This window comes from Ranitomeya variabilis, chromosome 4 (assembly GCF_051348905.1).
Source record: "Ranitomeya variabilis isolate aRanVar5 chromosome 4, aRanVar5.hap1, whole genome shotgun sequence".
Lineage (NCBI taxonomy): Eukaryota > Metazoa > Chordata > Amphibia > Anura > Dendrobatidae > Ranitomeya > Ranitomeya variabilis.
This window is the reverse complement of record NC_135235.1, coordinates 748144516-748168353: the sequence shown is the minus strand read 5'-3', so window position 1 is coordinate 748168353 and position 23838 is coordinate 748144516. Positions and strand designations below refer to the sequence as shown.

Sequence of the window (23838 nt, the reverse complement as noted above, 5' to 3'; positions counted from 1 at the left end):
GCCCCTTGTGCCTGATGATGCGGAGGTCAAAGTGTCACCCCCTGTTGTCACTGGTCCAGCAGGAGTGAATGTGGTGGTGGGTATGGATGAGGAAAACTCTTTGTCTAGTGGTGTGGTTGCTGGTTTGGTAGAGGGTGAGGGGGTTATGGAGGTGGGTAATGGTGATGCTGTTGGTGTGGATGTGGTCACTGGTCTGGTTGCCCCCCCGGTGGTGGCAGCACCTGTCAGGAGTTTTGCCGCTGTCACCTCCGGGGGAAATAGGGCGTCCTCCTCGTTTCCGGGCTCTGGGGACGGCATGTTGCAACGGCGTCTCCTGGAGGCTCTAAAGAAGGGAGAGAGATCACTAATGGTAGAGGGTCGAGAGGTTGATCTATCTTTCTGGATAGAGAGGCATGGCCTCGGGGCCTTCCGAGAGCAAAGAGGGGGGATACAGTGTGGTCCCTCCCAACAGCCGGGCCGGGTAGTGTGCGTAGGAATGTGGTCCGTCTTCGGTGGAGGGGCAGTGATGCGTGTCCTCCAAGGTCGAAGGTTGTGGAGCTCCTGCTGAGGATGGGCTTCAAGGCGATTGACATCTACGCCTTGATACATCCCTATTCCACACCTGAGTTTGATGTCAGCTTTGTCCGGCCGGAGGGGCTTGAGCTCTTCTGGTCGAACTATGAGTTGGCAAAAAATGAGCCTGGCTGGCGAGACTTTGCCGTTCAGGTTGTGTCTCGCCAAAACCAAGTCAAGAAAGTGACCGTGATGACTTGTAACGAGTCGCTTTCTTGTTATGACATCATGACGTGGCTTGGCCGGTATGGAGAGGTGGTAGAAATGCCAAAGAAAAACCGTGACGAGTTTGGTATCTGGTCAGGTGCCTGGACGTTTATGGTAAAACTTAAGCGTTCAGGTGGTACGGTTGCCCACATACCATCATCTGCCTTCCTGGGTAGGGATCGTATCCTGGTCTTCTACCAGGGGCAACCGAAGCTCTGTCACAAGTGTGGCGACCCCACACACTTCAGCGCAAACTGCACTGTGCAGAAGTGTGCATTGTGTGGGGATATAGGCCATCTTGCTGCATCTTGTGTGGAGATTAGGTGCCACCTGTGTGGTGAGTTAGGTCACCCATTCAGCTGTTGTCCTCGCTCCTTCGCTAACGCAGTCGTGACCCCGGTGGGAGAAAGCCGTGAGGCTGATTCTGCTGGGGAAGGGACTAGCAGGGGTGAGGGAGCTGAGGGGCCAAGGAAGAAAAGCAATAAAAAGACGCCTGCCCAGCTAAGGCGTCTAGACAAGCGCAGACAGGATAGGGAGCTGGGCGAGCCTCGGGCTACTGGGGCGGCTCCTGTCCTGGATGCCAGTCTTGCTGCTGAGGCCCCGAGGGATGATGAGTTGGATGAGGAGGTCAGGAGGATCCACAGGGAGGAAAGTGCCAGTGCCTCAGAGTCCTCCCATTATGAAAGTATGGATGAGGATAATAGGCAGTGGCTAGAGAACAAGCGTAAGCTCGGCACCAAAAAGAAGAGAAAGAAGGGAGATAAAAAATCTTCTCCGGCTCTGACCAAGGTACCTAAGGAAGGAAAAACCGACTCCCCTCTGGTTGGTCTTTCTAACCGGTTCCAAGCCCTTGAAAACATCTCTTCCTCTGAGGAGGAAGCTGAGGGTGAGGTTCTGGCTTCGGCGGGGCTCACAGGGGACGCCGAGTCTCCTTCTTCGGGGAATGTAAGATCCTTGGAGGGAGGGACTGGCCCGGAGTCCGGAGACGAGGACGATAAAAATAAAAAACACATGGGAATGGATACCTCATTGTCATTAAAGAGGGGGAAGGATTCCTCCTCTGAGGCAGAGGATAAGGGTAGTGGGAAAAAGAAAGCCATCTAACTCAATCACCAATGATGGCGGAACCCACTCCGTTGACGCTGGCGTCCATTAATGTCGCCAGCATAAAGTCAAATACAGCTAGATTTGCGGCCTTTGATTTTCTCAGCCGGGTTGAAGCTGACATTTTCTTTTTGCAAGAGACCAGGCTGCCAAACATGGCAGATGTGTTTAAAGCTAAGAGGGAGTGGAGACTCGGGCCCTCCTATTGGTCTCTTGCGGCCGAGCCGTATAGCGGAGTGGCGGTCCTTTTTACCGCACCGGTGGAATGCCGACGGGTTATTGAGCTAGAAATGGGGAGGTGCCTGATCTTAGATGTCCTCATGAAGGGACAAAAGCTCCGGCTCATCAACATCTATGGTCCCCAATCTAAGTGGGACCGGAAGTGTCTCTTTATGAGGATCAAGCCCTACCTTTTTACAAGTCGGCAGGTTGTCTTTGGAGGGGACTTCAATGCTGTCACGAGGCCCCGAGATAGAGGAGGTTCCAGAGACAAGCTGACTTATGATAGCGTCGCCCTTAATAGTATAGCTAGTGAGGCTCGCCTGGTGGATGTCCACATTCGGCACACCCCAGGCCACGAGGGGTTCACCTATCATAGAGGTAACTGTAGGTCCAGAATAGATAGGTTTTATTTAAAGGAGGAAGCTGTCTCTTCAGCAGTGTCTGTTGTTGAGGTGGAGTTCTCCGACCACCAGGGGCGTAACGACCGCGGTCGCAGCGGTCGCCATTGCGACCGGGCCCCGCAGGTCAGGGGCCCCGGGCCGGCAGGTCAGGGCAGGGCCGGGCTGGACATCGGGCACTTCTGGCAAATGCCAGAAGAGCCGATGCCAGTAGTGGGCCGCTGCACTGTTCCGCCCCCCCGCCCCCCCGCCGCCGCCGCCGCCGCCGCCGCATTTAACTATACCGGCGTCTATGACACCGGTATAGTTCAATGCAATGATGGAGGAGAGCGTCACCTGACGCTCCCTCTCCCATCATTCCCCGCTCTGCCTCTGACAGTACACTGCGGGTGCGCGATGATGTCATATCATCGCGCACCTGCAGTGTCCTGGGCAGACTGCAGCCACCAGGAGCAGCGCGGGCAAAAGGAAAGGTGAGGAGAGTTTTTTTTTTTCTTTTTCACCGGACTGTGGGGCCATTATCGGGGGGGGGGGGAGATGAGATGCGGGCTGTGCTCTATATACCCCTGTGCTGGCTGTGCTCTATATACCCCTGTGCTGGCTGTGCTCTATATACCCCTGTGCTGGCTGTGCTGCATATACCCCTGTGCGGGCTCTGCTGTATATACCCCTGTGTGGGCTCTGCTGTATATACCCCTGTGCGGGCTGTGCTCTATATACCCCTGTGCGGGCTGTGCTGTATATACCCCTGTGTGGGCTGTGCTCTATATACCCCTGTGCGGGCTGTGCTGTATATACCCCTGTGCGGGCTGTGCTGGATATACCACTGTGCGGGCTGTGCTGTATATACCACTGTGCGGGCTGTGCTGTATATACCACTGTGCGGGCTGTGCTGTATATACCACTGTGCGGGCTGTGCTCTATATACCCCTGTGCGGGCTGTGCTGTATATATCCCTGTGCGGGCTGTGCTGTATATACCCCTGTGCGGGCTGTGCTGTATATACCCCTGTGCGGGCTGTGCTGTATATACCCCTGTGTGGGCTGTGTTGGATATACCCCTGTGCGGGCTGTGCTGTATATACCCCTGTGCGGGCTGTGCTGTATATACCCCTGTGCGGGCTGTGCTGTATATACCCCTGTGCGGGCTGTGCTGTATATACCCCTGTGCGGGCTGTGCTGTATATACCCCTGTGCGGGCTGTGCTGTATTTACCCCTGTGCGGGCTGTGCTGTATATACCACTGTGCGGGCTGTGCTGTACATACCACTGTGCGGGCTGTGCTGTACATACCACTGTGCGGGCTGTGCTGTATATACCACTGTGCGGGCTGTGCTGGATATACCACTGTGCGGGCTGTGCTGGATATACCACTGTGCGGGCTGTGCTGGATATTCCACTGTGCGGGCTGTGCTGGATATACCACTGTGCGGGCTGTGCTGGATATACCACTGTGCGGGCTGTGCTGGCACCCAACACCATGTTGCAGTGCAGGAGATTCCTGCAACAGTCCGAGGCGTATCTAGGGGAAGGGGGTGGGGGGGCGTCACGGAGGTAGGGGGGGGGGCCCCATTTGGAAGTTCGCACCGGGGCCCATAACTTTGTAGTTACGCCACTGCCGACCACTGTTTAATTTTGTTTTCTCTGAATGTTACAGAGACCCTCCGGATGGGAAGAGGCTTTTGGAGGCTCAATTCCTCTCTCTTGGAAGAAGCGGAGATAAGACAGTCCTTTGAGGATTTTCTTCAGAGCCAGGTACCCTTACTGGATCTTTGTAGTAGTAAGTCAGAGTGGTGGGAGATGTTCAAGGAAAGGGTGGCGAGATTCTTCCGCCAGCTCTCGAGCCTCAGGAATCTGAGCAGGTACCGCCTGTATCAGGGTCTGAGGAGGAAACTCGAACATCTTGTCTCAACTGGAAGTAGCCGCGAGGAGATCTCCAGAGTGAAATCTTTGCTTATGAGGTGTCAGTACGATAGACACGCATCTTTGGTTTTTGAGAGGGATTACGGGAAGTACCGCTCGCCCGACCCTTACAGAAACTGCAAGATGTCAGTGAATAGTAAAGTAGTTACAGGACTGGTCGACACTACGGGGTCCCTGAGGCGATCCAGATCAGGGATCCTGGAGGTTGTCAGATCCTTCTACTCGCACCTCTTGGGGAAGAGGGATCTTGATTGGGATGAGATGTCGGCTTTCCTGGCTGAAGCCGTCCCCGAACCAGGGGTTGACCCCTCTCTTGACAGTTTGACAGAAATGATCAGGGAAGAGGAAGTTCAGTTGGCGATTGAAGGGCTTGCCCCAAAAAAATCGCCTGGTCCAGATGGCTTAACATCTGAATTCTATAAGACCTTTAAGGACGTTTTGGTTCCCCTCTTGACTGAGGTATTCAATGAGTGTCTTTCCTCGGGCACTCTGCCGAAGTCAATGAGGAGGTCTGCTCTGATCATCTTGTCAAAGGGTAAGGACCCATCTTGCATTGAGAATTGGCGTCCCATAGCGCTTCTCAATGCAGACAGGAAGGTTCTGGCAAAGGTGCTGTTTAATCGGCTGGTGAAATTTGCACCCCGACTCCTTTCGGAGGCCCAGCATTGCTCTGTTCCAGGCCGCAGCACATTTAGTGCTGTGCTCTGTGTCCGGGAGGCAGTGGAACAGGGTAGGGCTGGTCACTGGAAGGGGTACATGCTGTCACTGGACCAGGCAAAAGCGTTTGATCGGGTTAATCACGAGTACCTCTGGTCCGTCCTTCTGAGATATGGCCTGCCGGGGGGGTTTGTTGATTGGCTTAAGACCTTGTACAGTGGGGCAGAGAGTTTCCCGCTTGTGAATGGTTAGATTGGCAGCTCTTTTGAGGTTGGGTCCGGTGTTCGCCAGGGTTGTCCCTTGAGCCCGCTGCTGTACGTGTTTGCGATTGACCCTCTTGTTAGGAGGGTGGAGCGTGGACCGTTGGCCGGGATCGGGATGGACCAGGCAGCACCGGAGGCCACTCTGAGGGTGGTGGCATATGCCGATGATGTCACCGTGTTTGTTTCCTCTCACGAGGAGGCAGGGTGGCTGATGTCAGAGGTAGATCGCTACTCGGAGGCATCCGGGTCCAAGATCAACCGGGATAAGTGTGAGAGTCTCTGGCTGGGAGGAGGAGATCCTGGTTTTGATCTCCCGGACACCCTTCCAGGACCCAAAATCTCTGCAAAAATCCTTGGCATCGAATTTGGCCAGGGGGATTACCCCAAACAAAATTGGGACAGCAGGCTAGAGATCGCCACTCAGAAGGTGAACCAATGGAAGGGTTGGTCTTTGACCCTAAGGGAAAGGGTAAACCTGATCAAAACTTACCTGCTCCCTTTACTGATTTATCTGGGCAGTGTGTGCATCTTGCCGGAATCTCTCTGGACTCGGGTCTACAGTTTGTTCTTCCAACTGTTATGGGGGAATAGACTGAACCTGGTCAAGAGGGAGGTTACTTACCGTACGAGGAGACTAGGAGGGTTGGGTATGGTCAACCCTGTGGTATTCCTTGTGGATACCTTCATTAAGATCAATATTGCAAACCTCTGGAAAGAGAGGGCTCCTCCGTGGGTATTCTCCTGTAGGGGATGGTTTCAGCCTTTCTTCCGGGAATGGGAGACAGGAGGGCAAGTGAAGGATCTTCGCACACCGCATGGACATCTTCCGGCTTACGCTACCTTGGTTCTGAACGTAATTCGTCGGTGGGGTCTGGGAATGTGGGAGATCAGGACTCTGCCAAGAAACTCCTTGACAATAGGGTTCTGTTGACCCATTTCCAGAGGCCTCTGGCGCTCAGGGACTGCCCAAGTCGGGATCTTGGGGTGGGTTTACATCTTTTGAATTCTATCCGGATCCCCTCGAAGTTTTGGGACTTGGCTTGGCGCTGCTTCCATGGGAAACTGTGTGTGAGGGACAATCTGAAGTGTAGGAGCTCTGAGGACAGGAATTGTCCTCGGGAGCATTGTGGTACCTTGCTGGAAAGCATGGACCACTTCCTGCTTCATTGTCCCTTCAACACAGAGGTGTACAACAGGGTGGGCGCCTTCATTGGCTGGTCTCGGCTGGCCGGTCTCTCCTATGCGGAATGGGCCTATGGAGCATTCGGAGACCTTGGTGGTCGGGACCGTTGCACCTTATTTCTAGTTAGCGCAGTGGTTAGGTATCACACGTGGAATGCACGGTGCTTAGTATCGACGCAACGAAAAATCCTCCCCGTGGATGATGTGTTTAGGACCATACTCGGTGACCTGGTGAAGGTGCGCTCTCTGGGGTATGAGAGACTGGGCGCACGGAGGGCCGCTCTCCTCTGGAGGGGCTTTTCTTTTAGTGTGCCCTAGTCTGGTCATCTCCTTTCCTGGTGGTGGGCTGCTGCTGACACTGTAGATTTTTGTTTTGTTTGATCATTATACAGTGATGTAGGGCTGCAGGCGCCGAACTTGGGCTTCGTGAGTTGTGATTATTGTGGTGTGTGCTGCTGTATATATTGTATATATTGTATATGGGGATATAGATTTGGGTGTAGGTGTTAGGTTGGGTGGTGGGAAAGGGGGGGAGGTGGGTTTATCTTGTGGGACTATGGGACACTGGGTTGTTTGGGGGAAAACTGGCACTGCCTGATCTGGCCTATGGACGTTGGACATGGACTGAGGCATGAGACGCAGGACCAGCTCTCAGGTCAGTGCGGGGGGTTGGGAATGGAGGATAGCTTAGTTTTGTATATATTTGTTTAAATTTGTGGCTATATTATTTAAAACTAAAAAAAAAAAAAAAATAATAATAATAATTCAAAAAAAAAAAAAAAAGAGAAAAAAGTTTATGTATATAGTTTTTGTTTGCCATTGTTTATTTTATTTGTTATTATTGTTTGGTGACCGGACCAGAAGGTCAAAGTAGTTATTGTTCTGTATGTACTGTATAATATGTGTGAGAGGAGAGAATGAGCGGCTGGACCAGTGTTCAGTATACTGATTATTTTTTTCTGGCTGATATTTCTGTTTTGTTTCTGTTATTATTATTGTTATGTTTTTCATTTTTATAATAAAAGATCTACAGGATGTAACTCAGGATCAGTAATGTAATGTATGTACACAGTGACTGCACCAGCAGAATAGTGAGTACAGCTCTGGAGTATAATGCAGGATATATAATGATACTGTCATTCATGGCTCACATCTTTCTATTATGCGTCTTTTATCTTCATAGGGAGGAAGCTTGGTTACACGTTTGACAATCGTAACCTACATAACGTGTCTCTGGGGCAGGGACAGGAGGTTGTGGCTGAACAAGCGCTGGATCTGGCGGGCCGGGAAGGACACTGGGTCATCCTGCAGGTTTGGAAGCTCCGTCCAGTTTATTTCTTAGCTGTATCAGGGCAATGAGGGGGATTTCTCTCATCAGTGACGACTTTCTGACCTTCCTGCCGTAGCCTAATTCTAACGACATCTGTGGCCGCTCTAAAAAAAACATACACAAAGCTTGTAGCAGCCGGAGACTCGGCCGCAATTATTCTGAGGGTCCTGTGATGTTCGGCCAAGTGTCATCTCTACGTCTCAGCTGCTCTCCAGGCCCAGATGTTACATTAAGCCTCAAGTATGTGGATTACAAGGACGAGATCTGCGCCTGTCGCTCTCTGACCGCCTGCTCCTACCCTGAATAATGTAGATTGCCTGCAGCCACATTGTACTCCATGCAGCACCCTGGGGAGCCCACTGGAGTCTGAGTGGTCCTGGGGGGTGACACTTACTATGTGAGGTGCTGTCATATCTGTGCACACATCCCACTAGAACCGATGTTTGTGCACCAGCTTGGAGCTAAGTCTTGCTCCCTGACCCCATAACTTCTCCAGCTGTTCTGGGCTCTCCATACCTACATTTCCCGTCTGACGAGCCATCGGCCTCCGTTAGCTAAAATGCCACACGAGTCGCATCAGTAGCCGGGTAAATTATTCCTGGAGTCGCTGCATCTTCATTCGCTGTTGCTTCACCGAGCTACAATCAGGTTGTAAATTGAGGAGCGGAGGTTTTCTCTGATGGTACGCCGCGCCGTCCACACCGCTGGAGGGTCGGGGTAATGAAAGCGTTCTCATTACACACCTCTGTGATTGGGAACATTTCTGAAATCCACGCAGATTGCGCTCTGACTTCTGGAGGCGTCAATCAGTAATAAAATTTGTCCCAAAAAAAAAGTTGAGCCACTTGAGTTAAGGACATGGCCGCACCGGTCTCAGTCTAGGACAATATCTGAGACCTGTCGGCAGCCCGGTCCTGTGCCTTCATCAGGCTGACCTGTGCATTATTTATGGCAGAACATTCATCTGGTGGCCAAGTGGCTGAGCACGCTGGAGAAGAAGCTGGAACATCACAGCGAAGGAAGCCACCCCAATTTCCGTGTGTTCATCAGCGCCGAGCCTGCCGGGTCGCCCGAGGGTCACATCATTCCTCAGGGCATCCTCGAAAACTCCATCAAAATCACCAACGAGCCTCCGACCGGCATGCACGCCAACCTGCACAAGGCTCTGGATAACTTCAACCAGGTGACGTCATAACCTGGGAGGGTCCACCTGTCAGAGAGGACCCCAATCTGTTCAATGGTAAGACGGTGAAATCCTATGTTCTTATATGCTCTCACATACAGGACACTCTGGAGATGTGCGCACGTGAAACAGAGTTCAAGAGCATCCTGTTCGCTCTGTGCTACTTCCACGCAGTGGTGGCCGAGAGAAGGAAGTTCGGACCCCAGGGTTGGAATCGCTCCTATCCCTTTAACACCGGAGACCTCACAATTTCAGTCAACGTGCTGTATAACTATCTGGAAGCCAATGCCAAGGTAAGAACAGGAGCTCCACATGCGGAAAAGCCCCTGGAAATGTCCTCTAAGTTCATACTTTCAGGCCTTCGGTAACATAAAATCTGATTGCTAAATGTGAAATGACAGCGAGGCAGGTGCACGGAGGACGGGCCGGACTCCTGGCCTTATTGGCGGTAGAATGATGTCTCATTTAAGACCCCTAATATGTGAACGAGTAGAAAAAGCAATCCCCTCTCCTGCATCACCGCGCCATTAAAAAGGGAATTCCACCTTAGTAATGGCAGAAGATGAGGTCCATGAGTGTGTTCAGGGGTCTATCTCGCTGGCAGCAGTGTGAGCGACTGACTTTTTATTTGAGCCGCCTCTGCTGTCAAATGACACGAGTCGCAGCCCTTGCCACTCACATCTCCCCGTCATTTGTCCAGCGTCCTTTACGCCCCATTTACTTTGTGTTTCAGGTCCCCTATGACGACCTGCGTTATCTATTTGGCGAGATCATGTACGGAGGTCACATCACGGATGACTGGGACCGGCGGCTGTGCAGGACTTATCTGGAGGAGTTCATAAAGCCAGAAATGATGGAAGGCGAGCTGTTTCTGGCTCCGGGGTTCCCACTGCCCGGAAACATGGATTACAATGGTTACCACAAGGTATTATAGAGACGTGTCGGAGGGTGGTGGGAGGAACATCTACACGATGTCCTCAGTCTTTACCGTTACAGCGCTCTGCTTCTCCTCCCAGTATATCGATGATGTCCTCCCGGCCGAGTCTCCGTACCTGTACGGCCTGCACCCCAACGCAGAGATCGGCTTCCTGACTCAGACATCGGAGAAGTTGTTCCGCACCGTCCTGGAGATGCAGCCCCGGGACAGCAGTATGGGCGAGGGTGGCGGTGTCACCCGGGAGGAGAAGGTAAGGATATTGCATATAGGACCAGACGAAGAACACCCGTCAGCAGATTCTGAGGCCCAGAAGAAATCTCAGGGCATTTTTATAAAGGAGAATATTCTCTTGATTATAGCCAGGAGGTTAGTTAGTTTGGATAACTACTCACTCCGCAGCTAATGCTTCCTAATGTGGGTAGTAATGGGGTGATCGAGCTGTACCAGTCCCCTTGTGTGCACTTCCCCTGCAGGTGAAGGCCACGCTGGACGAGATCCTGGAGAAGCTCCCAGAGGAGTTTAATATCATAGAACTGATGGCGAAGGCAGAGGAGAGGACTCCGTACATAGTGGTCGCATTCCAGGAGTGCGAGAGGATGAACATGCTGACCAGAGAGATCAAACGCTCCCTGAAGGAGCTCAACTTAGGGCTGAAGGTAAAAGGCTGGCGATGCCGCACTCTCCGCCAAAATACAACCGAAAGTTTACAGCAAATTGTTACGTTGAGGGTTTTAGTAAACCTGCCCGTCACTCTCGTTCTCCTATTTGTCCTCCAGGGTGAGCTCACCATGACCAGCGACATGGAGAATTTACAGAACGCCATCTTCCTGGACATGGTGCCCGATTCGTGGACCAAGAGAGCATACCCGTCCATGGCCGGCCTAGCAGGCTGGTTCGTCGACCTCCTCAGCCGTATAAAGGAGTTAGAGACCTGGACAGGAGACTTTGCACTGCCCTCTGCCGTCTGGTTGGCCGGGTTCTTTAACCCTCAGTCCTTCCTTACGGCCATCATGCAGTCTATGGCCAGGAAGAATGAATGGCCGCTCGATAAGATGACGCTGCAGTGCGATGTGACCAAGAAGAACAGAGAGGACTTCAGCAGTCCTCCGCGAGAGGGGGCGTACGTCCACGGACTGTTCATGGAGGGAGCACGCTGGGACACACAGGTAATGCTTTGTGCCTTTATGTGTCATCCAAAAACCATCAATTACCTTGAATAGGGTGGTATATAGTGTCTCGTCTAATATAGAGGGCCTCCTTAATACTGAGCTGTATGGAGGCAGAAGAGGACACCACAGTATGACACCATCAGCGAGGCACCGTACGAGCTCTGCACCAGCAGGAGGCCTAAGGGTGATTTCAGATACAGTTCTCTAAAAGCGACGACCTCAAAACAACTTTAAAAGTCTTTTGGGGAATCGTTGGTCTGACATCAGAGACGGGAGATGGAGAAGCAGCAGCTGTGCCCTCCCGTCTTCTCCTTTCTTCTGCCGTCGCCAATGATCTTCAAGAAACTTCATTACAATTTTGAAAGACTGATCAAAGTGGGTCGTCTGGCACATTATCTGTCCGATTAGCGTTGCCGCCCTCCATCGGCTTTTTCTATGGAGTAGCCGGTGTTTGAACGTGTGCGAGAGCGTGGAGCCCGAGCACCAATTACCAGAAGACAGTCTACAAGGTCGACAGAGATTCAGCACAAAGACAATGGAAGCGTCGACTTCTCCTCCGTACAAGACCAAGGCCCCGATGTCAGTCGAGAAGAAGATGAATCGCGAAAAGAAACAAGATGTAATCCAGCTTTGATTTTTATGGATTAAAAAAGTAGCTTGGATCCCAGAGAAAATGTAAATCTGAGCTTAATTATCAGCGAGTGATCCCTGCACAACAACAGCGGACGGATCAATGGAAGGTGAAGACGTTCTCCAGATGCATTACGTTCTGGAAAAATCTGCGTAGTAATGAAGAGAATATGGGAAATGGATAGGCTGACTGCTGAAAAGGCTTGCTTTACTGGGACAAGCTGGTTACCAGTGATTATCTGCTTACCAACTACAGTAAATAACCACTAGGGGGAGCTCCCTGTATACAGAGATACATGATAAGATCCTGTCTGCAGTTACCACTAGGGGGAGCTCCCTATATACAGAGATACACGAGAAGATCCTGTCTGCAGCCACCACTAGGGGGAGCTCCCTGTATACAGAGATACATAAGATCCTGTGTACAGCCACCACTAGGGGGAGCTCCCTGTATACAGTTACATGATAAGATTCTGTCTGCAGCCACCACTAGGGGGAGCTCCCTATATAGAGATACATGAGAAGATCCTGTCTGCAGCCAACACTAGGGGGAGCTCCCTGTATACAGAGATACATAAGATCCTGTGTGCAGCCACCACTAGGGGGAGCTCCCTGTATACAGAGATACATGATAAGATCCTGTCTGCAGCCACCACTAGGGGGAGCTCCCTGTTCACAGAGATACATAAGATCCTGTCTGCAGCCACCACTAGGGGGAGCTCCCTGTATACAGAGATACATGATAGCATAATGTCTGCAGCCACCACTAGGGGGAGCTCCCTGTTTACAGAGATACATTGTAGCATTCTGTCTGCAGCCACCACTAGGGGGAGCTCCCTGTTCACAGAGATACATAAGATCCTGTCTGCAGCCACCACTAGGGGGAGCTCCCTGTATACAGAGATATGATAAGATCCTGTCTGCAGTCACCACTAGGGGGAGCTCCCTGTATAGAGATACATGATAAGATCCTGTCTGCAGTCACCACTAGGGGGAGCTCCCTGTATACAGAGATACATGATAAGATCCTGTCTGCAGTCACCACTAGGGGGAGCTCCCTGTATACAGATACATGATAAGATCCTGTCTGCAGTCACCACTAGGGGGAGGTCCCTGTATACAGGGATACATGATAAGATCCTGTCTGCAGTTACCACTAGAGGGAGCTCCCTGTATACAGAGATACATGATAAGATCTTGTCTGCAGTCACCACTAGGGGGAGCTTCCTGCATACAGAGATACATGATAAAATTCTGTCTGCAGTCACCACTAGGGGGAGCTCCCTGTATACAGGGATACATGATAAGATCCTGTCTGCAGTCACCACTAGGGGGAGCTCCTTGTATACAGAGATACATGATAAGATTCTGTCTGCAGTCACCACTAGGGGGAGCTCCCTGTATACAGACATACATGATAAGATCCTGTCTGCAGTCACCACTAGGGGGAGCTCCCTGTATACAGAGATACATGATAAGATCCTGTCTGCAGTCACCACTAGGGGGAGCTCCCTGTATACAGAGATACATGATAAGATCCTGTCTGCAGTTACCAATAGGGGGAGCTCCCTGTATACAGGGATACATAAGATCCTGTCTGTAGCCACCACTAGGAGGAGCTCCCTGTATACAGAGATACATGATAAGATCCTGTCTGCAGTTACCATTAGGGGGAGCTCCCTGTATACAGAGATACATGATTAAATCTTGTCTGCAGTCACCACTAGGGGGAGCTCCCTGTATAGAGATACATGATAGGATTCTGTCTGCAGGCACCACTAGGGGGAGCTCCCTGCTTACAGATACATGATAGCATTCTGTCTGCAGCCACCACTAGGGGGAGCTCCCTGTATACGAAGATACATGATAAGATCCTGTCTGCAGCCACCACTAGGGGGAGCTCCCTGTATACAGAGATACATGATAAGATCCTGTCTGCAGTTACCAATAGGGGGAGCTCCCTGTATACAGAGATACATAAGATTCTGTCTGCAGCCACCACTAGGAGCTCCCTGTACACAGGGATACATGATAAGATCCTGTCTGCAGTTACCACTAGGGGGAGCTCCCTGTATACAGAGATACATGATAAGATCTTGTCTGCAGTCACCACTAGGGGGAGCTCCCTGTATACAGAGATACATGATAAGATCCTGTCTGCAGTCACCACTAGGGGGAGCTCCCTGTATACAGAGATACATAAGATTCTGTCTGCAGTCACCACTAGGGGGAGCTCCCTGTATACAGAGATACATGATAAGATCCTGTCTGCAGTTACCGATAGGGGGAGCTCCCTGTATACAGGGATACATAAGATCCTGTCTGCAGCCACCACTAGGAGGAGCTCCCTGTATACAGGGATACATGATAAGATCCTGTCTGCAGTTACCATTAGGGGGAGCTCCCTGTATACAGAGATACTTGATTAAATCTTGTCTGCAGTCACCACTAGGGGGAGCTCCCTGTATAGAGATACATGATAGGATTGTCTGCAGGCACCACTAGGGGGAGCTCCCTGCTTACAGATACATGATAGCATTCTGTCTGCAGCCACCACTAGCAGGAGCTCCCTGTATACGGAGATACATGATAAGATCCTGTCTGCAGCCACCACTAGGGGGAGCTCCCTGTATACAGAGATACATGATAAGATCCTGTCTGCAGTTACCAATAGGGGGAGCTCCCTGTATACAGGGATACATGATAATATCCTGTCTGCAGCCACCACTAGGGGGAGCTCCCTGTATACAGATACATGATAAGATCCTGTCTGCAGTTACCAATAGGGGGAGCTCCCTGTATACAGAGATACATGCTAGCATTCTGTCTGCAGGCACCACTAGGGGGAGCTCCCTGTTTACAGATACATGATAGCATTCTGTCTGCAGCCACCACGAGGGGGAGCTCCCTGTATACAGAGATACATAAGATCCTGTCTGCAGCCACCACTAGGGGGAGCTCCCTGTATACGGAGATACATGATAAGATCCTGTCTGCAGCCACCACTAGGGGGAGCTCCCTGTATACAGAGATACATGATAGCATTCTGTCTGGAGACACCACTAGGGGGAGCTCCCTGTATACAGAGATACATGATAAGATCCTGTCTGCAGTTACCAATAGGGGGAGCTCCCTGTTTACAGAGATACATAAGATCCTGTCTGCAGTCACCACTAGGGGGCGCTCCCTGTATACAATATTAATTGAAAATGTGCCAAGTTTCAGTCTGCAATCTTCATTCATTTCTAGACCCGCTGATTGTTTCAGACTTTTCTCCCTGTCCCTCCTCAGTAATGCAGGCTGGATGTGAGCTCTGTGTGTATCCCGAGTGCTGCCGTCTTCTCTAGCTCTCATGTACCAGCAGTGCTTTATTCCTGTACCGATTTCCCCTTCCTCACAACACGAAGGATCACGCGCTTTCATCCATCTTTACAGGACAGCCAGGAGCACTGATGGATCCATGTCCCTAGATTTACTTCCATACCCACTACAGCCGCAAATTGGTAGAAATTGTTTGAGACTATCAAGAGGTTATTAATTTTCTTCCTAAATGCAAAATTAAGAACTCTAAATTGAGCGGGTGCAGAAGCGATGACCACGACTGAGAGGTAGAAGGAATGAGCCGTGTCTACTGTACATAAGCCAGTAATACGGCATTCGTCTTACCAGCCGCGGAGCGTGGACGGAGGGCGCTCTGCGGGCAAATCCAGACAATCGCTGCTTCGACCATTTATAACAATCCGACAGATTTCCCAGGAAGAAATAAAACCAGACTATTTAAGATCCGTCCGCTGTTAGCACATTAATAAAGCGCGCGGCCGGCGTCCGCACACCGCCATCTATCATTACAATATCTGCTGTGCTTAAGAGCCCGAAATCTGCGTCTCCGCACATCCATCTCGGCCTTATCGCATCATTTATCTTGGAGCTGGACCCGCTTCTTATGGGTGTTGGCGCTGAATATATTAAAGCCGCGTTCACCAGATATTGTTTCCATGGTGATTTATAATCACATGTGATATAATTCTTTTTAAAGAGGGAAAAAAAAAGAACGATAAACCTTTACCTGCATTTCACTCGCACTTTTAAAAGGGATCTCATCACCAGGAAGATGTCTAATAAAGACTGAAGTAGTCCTATAAGGGTCACACTTGGTGTCTCTGCCTTTGTGCTGAGCTGCAGTACCACACGCAGCCATACATGATGATGGCGATATTTTGCCATAAGGCAGCTTCGTTTTAACCCTTCCCGGTACTTACAGTGTACCATTTGTGTTATCTCTCCCTTGCAGACCAGCATCATCACCGACGCGCGGCTCAAAGACTTGACTCCAGCGATGCCGGTCATCTTCATCAAGGCGATCCCCGTGGATAAACAGGACACCCGCAACGTCTACGCCTGTCCTGTGTACAAGACGCGGCAGAGAGGACCTACATACGTGTGGACATTCAACCTCAAGACCAAGGAGAACCCCTCGAAATGGGTCCTGGCCGGGGTGGCGCTGCTGTTGCAGATTTAGAGGCCTGCCTGGTGAATTCTCGCGTGGACTCTGACACTTCATACACTTTCCTATTTTTTGTTGCAGAGAGGATCCCGCACCTTGTGAAAAATCCAGTATTAAGAGTAATATATATGGGAGGAGCGGCGTGTCCTCAGCGGAGGCGTCCTGGAAATCTCTTCCAATAAAGCATTTCCTTCTCTTACATTAGTGTTCGGGTAGAGCCATCATTGGGGACGGTCATCGCTTCTACAGACGTAGCCCTCTCGCTCTGTCAGGGGTTATGTCTTTATCCAGGATTTAGATGTACCCCCATTTACTGAGAAGCCGAGGCCAAAGGGTGGAGGTGTGATCTTTTTTCCGTTCTTGTTTGCGGAACACAAAACGGAAGTAAAAGTGAGACGGGAGCTCAGTGTCCAGACGTGCTAGCCTCACTCTCCGAGTCAAATTTGTGGTCAACTGAAGGTTTGGTTCACATTGTTAGAGATCCACATTTACTATTTTGCTCAAAAATACCAGACACATACATACCTTGTGTAGGATCTGAGTGTTCCTGCACCCAGGGTAAAAATTCAGCATGGCAACCCGCCCCCCCTTCACTAATCTCTCCTCCGTATACGGTGTCCTCACACTATATTGTGTCCTCTGAAACTTCACTCATACTGTCTCCCAGTCGCCTCACACATTTCTCCCCCATCTCCTTAACACTTCCACCATACTGACCCCCTCACACCATTTCCTCCCATACTGTCCCCATTATTTCCCCTCATGCTTTTCCAAAAAACCTTCTTCCCCATAAACTTCTCGAATCTATACTGTGACCTCGTTTTCTCTCCATCTTGTCCCAACCCATGCTGCCCTCACATTTTTCCACCCCCAGTCTTCACACTTTTCCATCTCCACATTGTCCCCTTACACTATTCAATCCCCATACTGTCCCCTCACACTTTTCCACCCCCTTACTGTCCCCATACTACCTGCTCACATTATTCCCCCACAACTGAAGGATATGAATTATTTTTCACGTTTGTGGCCTATTAATGAAATTCGCTTCTGATTGTGTGTCATAGTAAGCTTCCACCTGTCGATCAGGTCCCGTTCCAGGGGCTGGGGATATGTAACCCTCCTTATTACACATCCTCACCTTATATTCATGTTTTTCGCCTTCCTAGCGCTTCTCGGCTGCCATGAGGTTGCAGCTTCTGTGTATTCACCCAAGATCGGGAGAGGAATTCTCTGCAGGTTTTCCCTCTAATTGCTCCACACTTTAATTTCCCCGGTAGCGGCTACAGTGGAGAATCTGTCTTGTAAGGAATAATCCAGATAAATTTGGATCTTGCCGCTGATTAATTAAGCATGGCTGAACACTTGATTCTGCAGCAGAGCTCTATGTACAGGCTGTAAGGAAGCGAGACAGAAAAGGACGAACGGAGAGGGTGAAAGATGTAAAACTTTTCTGCAGCACGATTCCTGGTCTCTGTATGGCCGTGTGCTTCTTGTCTCTGCGTTTGGCAGACCGGATGTCTTATGATTGAGCTCCTCTTTGAAGGACACAATTTACTACTGACCTGGTATACATTAGGCAGTCGACTTCAGGTCGGGAGAAACGCAGCTAATCCGGGCGTTAGTCTGCACCTAGGACAGATGCCACATTTGGTTTCCACCTCATCAGAACTACTTGGCAAGGCATAGTGCAAAAGCGATTCAAGACCACCAAACTCAACACAGGCAGTCAGATCGTGACCCTCAGAACAAAACAAAATGACAAGACAGACATCAGCCTTATACCGAACATCATTTATTACTACAATCCCCAGTACAGCACTTCAGGATTCTTAGGCATTAAACTTTCATTGCCTAAAAGTAATGGCTATAATGATCTTGAACGAGTCCAACTTTCTGTACTAATTATTGGCCTATAGGGGTGCTTCCAACTTGTACAACTAAGGCAGCTTATAGATGCGAATGCCACCAATGGGACTATCAGGTCATGAGAACGTGGTGCCAACATACATCCTGGGCAAGGCACAAGAGCAGCCGTGTGCAATGTCCATCCATCAGAAATGTCCTTTCTTCTTACTACATCTTAAACTGAATAGTAACTTTAACCAGAAACATAAGTGCAGAGAATAGTACGGCAATTTGTCTTCTAGGACGGGCGTCTTCTTATATATAGTTCACAACATGAAACAAGTCCGAACGATCCAACTGAATCCCCCCTATTTGAGGTTTTCCAACAGTATTACTGAACATATCTTTCGAGAACGTAGGAGTCCTCCGCTCAGAAATCCCAGCGACGTCCATTGACAGACGTCCCACCAATTCTATCTACATATTCTGCCGCAAAACTGATCTGCAAAAACCTGGAGTTAGCACGTCGGCGATCCAATTTTCAACCATCCACGCTCTCCTATATATAAGGCGGCATGGACAGGTCCAGAGAAAGTGGTGTTGAAAGTGTAGAGCTTCTCGATAGGATCACCAAGCTCAAAGAAGGAGAGTATCCCAGCCTTGCTGTTCAGGTAAACTCCTAGTCTCAGGGCTGAGACCTTCTTAGACAGTGTGATTTTCCTACCGTCGTGTCTTACAGAATACTGGTGCTTAAAACGACACAAGCACCAGGATTTTGCATCGTCTCCAATCCTACACTTTGGCTTTTTCATGCCTATAGAGGGATAGACTACTCCTATCCTCCAAGACCTGTTATCACCGGTCTCAACTTCCCAGTAACATCTTCCAAAGAATCTCTGAAAGCTCAGCACCTGATAAACTACAAAATTCTGTGGATTTCGTTTTCTTCTATTCATGGAATAAGATGCAGTTTTCTGGTCTTTGGACACCATGATTTTGCACCCGGCTGTGACCGCATCCAGTGAGATGTCTACGGCACTGTTCCCTCTGTAGAGGGGTTTGACATTGGTCATAATATCATGCAATTCTCTCCGTAAAGTCTCTGAATAGAGGACCGGGATGAAATCGTCCACACGAAACTCCTCTGCTAGGATCATATTTGCTCTGTTTCTTCTTTCAGCCTCAATGTGATCTTGGCCAGCAATCTCAGTCTTTGGTATCAGAAAATTGCCGATCTCCTGGAGGCACGCGATCTGCTTGGATATTTCATTCTTTCTCACTTCCAGTCGTTTAATATTGTCGTCAACGGAAAAGGAAACTTGCTCCTTCTGCCTCCGGATGTCTTTTAGGATGCGAATCTCCAGGGAAGAGAGATTTCTTTTAAGATTTGCAAACAAAGCCTTCGTATTGCGAGCGTAGCTGTCTGCTAAGGTCTGCACCTTTTGTCTGTGGAGCAGATGGTTCTCAGTGCACTTTGCGATAATCTCTCTCTTTAAGGTCAGCTCCTCCAGGACTTCTTCCACGTTCATGCTCTCGCTGGGCCCGGCGTGTTCATGGGTCTGATTATTTCTGTGCGCCGTGCAGTAAACACAAGTTACATCTTCAAGACTGAAATATTCCAGGACTTTAGCATGGATAATGCATTTTCTAGTCTGGGGAAACAATGTGGGGGCAACCAGCACATGTTCAGGAGACTTGTTGTGGACAGCGATGTGGTCATTACACAGCGAGGCCTCACACAAGAGGCAGGACATCACAGCGGACACCGGCACGGTGATACAATAGGTGCAGGAGATGCCCGCTATGGATGTCTCCGGTGACAAGGACTGAAGGTGCTGCACTACGTTACACAGGGTGATGTTCGGACGAGGACAGGGTCTCATCGAAAACCTTTTCCTACAATATGGGCAGTAGTGGTTCCTGGATGACACTTGGCTGTCCAGGGCTTGGCTAATACACAAGTTGCAGAAGTTGTGTCCACACCTCAGAGTCACCGGCTCCGTGTACAGACAGAGGCAGATGGGGCAGCACAGCTCATCCTTCAGCTCAGAAAACGATGACATCTTCACACGTGAAAAATATCTAGAAAAAAATAAAAGGAAAATGTAACACCAATAAATATAAGATGCATCAGAAAACACAGACAGTAAAAGCTACTGCAAATCATTCACGGCAACCGGATAGAGACCGAACAGGGGCCAAGCTGCAGGTCTGAACAGACTGCAGCCAGAATAAGGGGACAGCAGGAAAACCTCCCCAGGGTCTTCTCCAGGAATTCGTTCAATCCACGTCTATGGGAGAAATGACGCGCGACCTCTGCTCTATTTACCTCTAGGGGAGAAGCGACGCATGACCTGCACTCCGTCCACCTCTATGGGAGAAACTACCTCCGCTCCATTCAACTCTATGGGAGAAGTGACATGCAACCTCTGCGCTCCGTCCACCTCTATAGGAGAAATGACCTCTGCCCCGTCCACCTGTATAGAAGTGACGCATGACCTTTGCTCCATCCACCTCTATGGGAGAAACTACCTCCGCTCCATTCACCTCTATGGAAAAAGCGATGTGACCTCTATGGAAAAAGCGATGTGAGACCACTACTCCATTCACATGTATGGGAGAAGTGATGCGTGATCTCTGCTCCATCCACCTCTATAAAAGAAGAAACGTGTGACTTCCGCTCCATCTACCTCTATGGGAGAAGTGACACGTGACCTTCGCTCTGTCATCCTCTATGGGAGAAGTGACCTCCGCTCCGTCCACCGCTATGGAAGAAGCGACCTCCGCTTCATTCACCTCTATGGGAGAAGTGGCGAGTGACCTCAACTCCATTCACCTCTATGGGAGAAGTGACCTCCGCCCCATCCACATCTATGGGAGAAACTACCTCCGCTTCATTCACCTCTATGGGAAAAGTGACGCGAGACCACTACTCCATTCACCTCTATGGGAGGTCGTTTCTCCCACAGAGGTGGTGGACAGGGCGGAGGTCGGATCTCCCACAGAGGTGGTGGACAGGGCGGAGGTCGGATCTCCCACAGAGGTGGAGGGGGCGGAGGTCCCTTCTCCCACAGAGGTGGTGGATGGGGCGGAGGTCAGATCTTCCACAGAAGTGGACGGGGCGGAGGTCGCTTCTTCCACAGAGGTGGTGGACGGGGCAGAGGTCGGATCTCCCACAGAGGTGGACGGGGCGGAGGTCGGATCTCCCACAGAGGTGGTGGACAGGGCGGAGGTCGGATCTCCCACAGAGGTGGAGGGGGCGGAGGTCCCTTCTCCCACAGAGGTGGTGGATGGGGCGGAGGTCAGATCTTCCACAGAAGTGGACGGGGCGGAGGTCGCTTCTTCCACAGAGGTGGTGGACGGGGCAGAGGTCGGATCTCCCACAGAGGTGGACTGGGTGGAGATTGCTTCTTCCACAGAGGGGGCGGAGGTCACCTCTCCCACAGAGGTGGACGGGGTGGAGGTCGCTTCTCCCAGAGGGGGCGGAGGTCACCTCTCCCACAGAGGTGGACGGGGCGGAGGTCGCCTCTCCCACGGAGGTGGTGGACGGGGCGGAGGTCGCTTCTCCCACAGAGGTGGACGGGGCGGAGGTCGCTTCTCCCACAGAGGTGGACGGGGCGGAGGTCGCTTCTCCCACAGAGGTGGACAGGGTGGAGGTCGCTTCTCCCACAGAGGTGGACGGGGTGGAGGTCGCTCCTCCCACAGAGGGGGCGGAGGTCACCTCTCCCACAGAGGTGGACGGGGCGGAGGTCGCCTCTCCCATGGAGGTGGTGGACGGGGCGGAGGTCGCTTCTTCCACAGAGGTGGTGGACAGGGCGGAGGTCAGATCTCCCACAGAGGTGGTGGACAGGGCGGAGGTCAGATCTCCCACAGAGGTGGACGGGGCGGAGGTCGCTTCTCCCACAGAGGTGGTGGACGGGGTGGAGGTCGCTTCTCCCACAGAGGGGGCGGAGGTCGGATCTCCCACAGAGGTGGACGGGGTGGAGGTCGCCTCTTCCAGAGGTGGTGGACGGGGCGGAGGTCGGATCTCCCACAGAGGTGGACGGGGTGGAGGTTGCCTCTTCCAGAGGTGGTGAACGGGGTGGAGGGCGCTTCTCCCAGGGGTGGAGGTCACCTCTCCCACAGAGGTGGTGGACGGGACGGAGGTCGGATCTCCCACAGAGGTGGACGGGGTGTAGGTTGCCTCTTCCAGAGGTGGTGAACGGGGTGGAGGTCGCTTCTCCCAGGGGTGGACGGGGCGGAGGTCACCTCTCCCACAGAGGTGGACGGGGCGTAGGTCACGAATACAGTAATGCGTGGAGTGGACCCGAAGCTTTATGTCGGCCCTCCTGCCCCTCCCCCACCTGTAATGCCCCGCTCACTCCATTGCGAGGCTTTTCCTCACCGCAGAGGCCACAACACACCGGCCACTGACACTGGACAATACGCGGAGCGGCCCCGGTACCAGACCCCGGCGTCATACACGGAAGGCTCCTCATATTACACCTAACTTACCTCACGGAGAGAAAACCGCCTGCGGAGTGACTGCGCGTTACCTCCCCAGCACACTGTCTGACCACAGCGACACGGCGCTTCTGATTGGCTGGCTCCTCTCAGAAACGCGCCAAAGACGAGGTCACACTTCTGATTGGTTGTTTGTCTCCAACATTGTCTCGCAACGCCAACGACGTTCCTGATTGGTTTATGTGCCCTCACACTTGCGCGCCAACACCTAACCATTAGCTGATTGGTTGATGTGCCCTCCTGGGGCGTTCGCGCAGCGCGAGTGCGGCCCTGGGAGTTGTAGTTCAAGAAAGCATAGACGTTATTTTGCTAATTGATTCAAAAACTACAATTCCCATGAATCTGCGCGGTGATTGCCACTGAGGAGCAACAAATTGGCCAAAGATTCAGTATATAGTAAGTAGAGCTGGAGTTCACCTATATAGGACCAGACTGACTGCCCTCATACATAGAGGCAGCCAGGTACCTGCCCATCAGCACAGGGCCTCCATGTAGCTACACAGCCTCCACATACCAGGCAGAGGTCCCCCATATACAGTACTATGTAGGCTTTATATAGAGGAGCCTACAGATATAGCCTATTTGTACATGGCTGTTCCCTGAGTGCAGGGCTGGTCTGCGACTGGTTCTGTCTGTAGCAAACCCCTGTGACATGTGCACTCCTAGGCCTAGTCCTGGTCCCACTCCTTGTCCATCTCCTACTCTCACTCATAGTCCTACTCACTCCTACTCCTAGTCCAACTCCTCTCACTCATAGTCACTCCTAGTCCTACTCACTCCTACTACTAGTCCTACTCCTAGTCCAACTCCTCTCACTCATAGTCCTACTCCTAGTCCTACTCACTCCTACTACTAGTCCTACTCCAACTCCTCTCACTCATAGTCCTACTCCTAGTCCTACTCACTCCTACTACTAGTCCTACTCCTAGTCCAACTCCTCTCACTCATAGTCCTACTCCTAGTCCTACTCACTCCTACTACTAGTCCTACTCCTAGTCCAACTCCTCTCACTCATAGTCCTACTCCTAGTCCTACTCACTCCTACTACTAGTCCTCCTAGTCCAACTCCTCTCACTCATAGTCCTACTCCTAGTCCTACTCACTCCTACTACTAGTCCTACTCCTAGTCCAACTCCTCTCACTCATAGTCCTACTCCTAGTCCTACTCACTCCTACTACTAGTCCTACTCCTAGTCCAACTCCTCTCACTCATAGTCCTACTCCTAGTCC

General features: G+C 51.2%; 2 protein-coding genes across 6 annotated transcripts in view; one reads left to right on the top strand and one right to left on the bottom strand.

Moving 5' to 3' along the window:
* The window catches only part of DNAH9 (dynein axonemal heavy chain 9), a 188418-nt gene extending 171955 nt beyond the window's left edge, over positions 1–16463 (top strand). For both annotated transcript variants that reach the window (XM_077254615.1, XM_077254614.1), the window contains 8 exons: positions 7691–7818; positions 8793–9020; positions 9122–9313; positions 9754–9945; positions 10037–10207; positions 10431–10613; positions 10734–11123; positions 16048–16463. In XM_077254615.1, the coding sequence (XP_077110730.1) occupies positions 7691–7818; positions 8793–9020; positions 9122–9313; positions 9754–9945; positions 10037–10207; positions 10431–10613; positions 10734–11123; positions 16048–16275 (1712 nt within the window). In that variant the 3' untranslated portion in view covers positions 16276–16463. The remainder of the gene's footprint in view (positions 1–7690; positions 7819–8792; positions 9021–9121; positions 9314–9753; positions 9946–10036; positions 10208–10430; positions 10614–10733; positions 11124–16047) is intronic.
* Positions 16464–18036: 1573 nt separating this feature from the next.
* Positions 18037–22777, bottom strand: LOC143766730 (E3 ubiquitin/ISG15 ligase TRIM25-like). 4 transcript variants are annotated; one of them, XM_077254612.1, is made up of 2 exons: positions 22662–22777; positions 18037–20187 (listed from the first exon to the last, which is right to left on the bottom strand). In XM_077254612.1, the coding sequence occupies exon 2, from the start codon at positions 20166–20168 to the stop codon at positions 18624–18626; it is 1545 nt and encodes a 514-aa protein (XP_077110727.1). In that variant the 5' UTR covers positions 20169–20187; positions 22662–22777; the 3' UTR covers positions 18037–18623. The 4 variants fall into 4 exon arrangements, with proteins under 4 accessions (XP_077110727.1, XP_077110726.1, XP_077110725.1 ...); XM_077254611.1 differs by having other exon boundaries at positions 22600–22762; XM_077254610.1 differs by lacking the exon at positions 22662–22777 and adding an exon at positions 22467–22581.
* Between the last annotated feature and the right edge of the window lie 1061 nt (positions 22778–23838).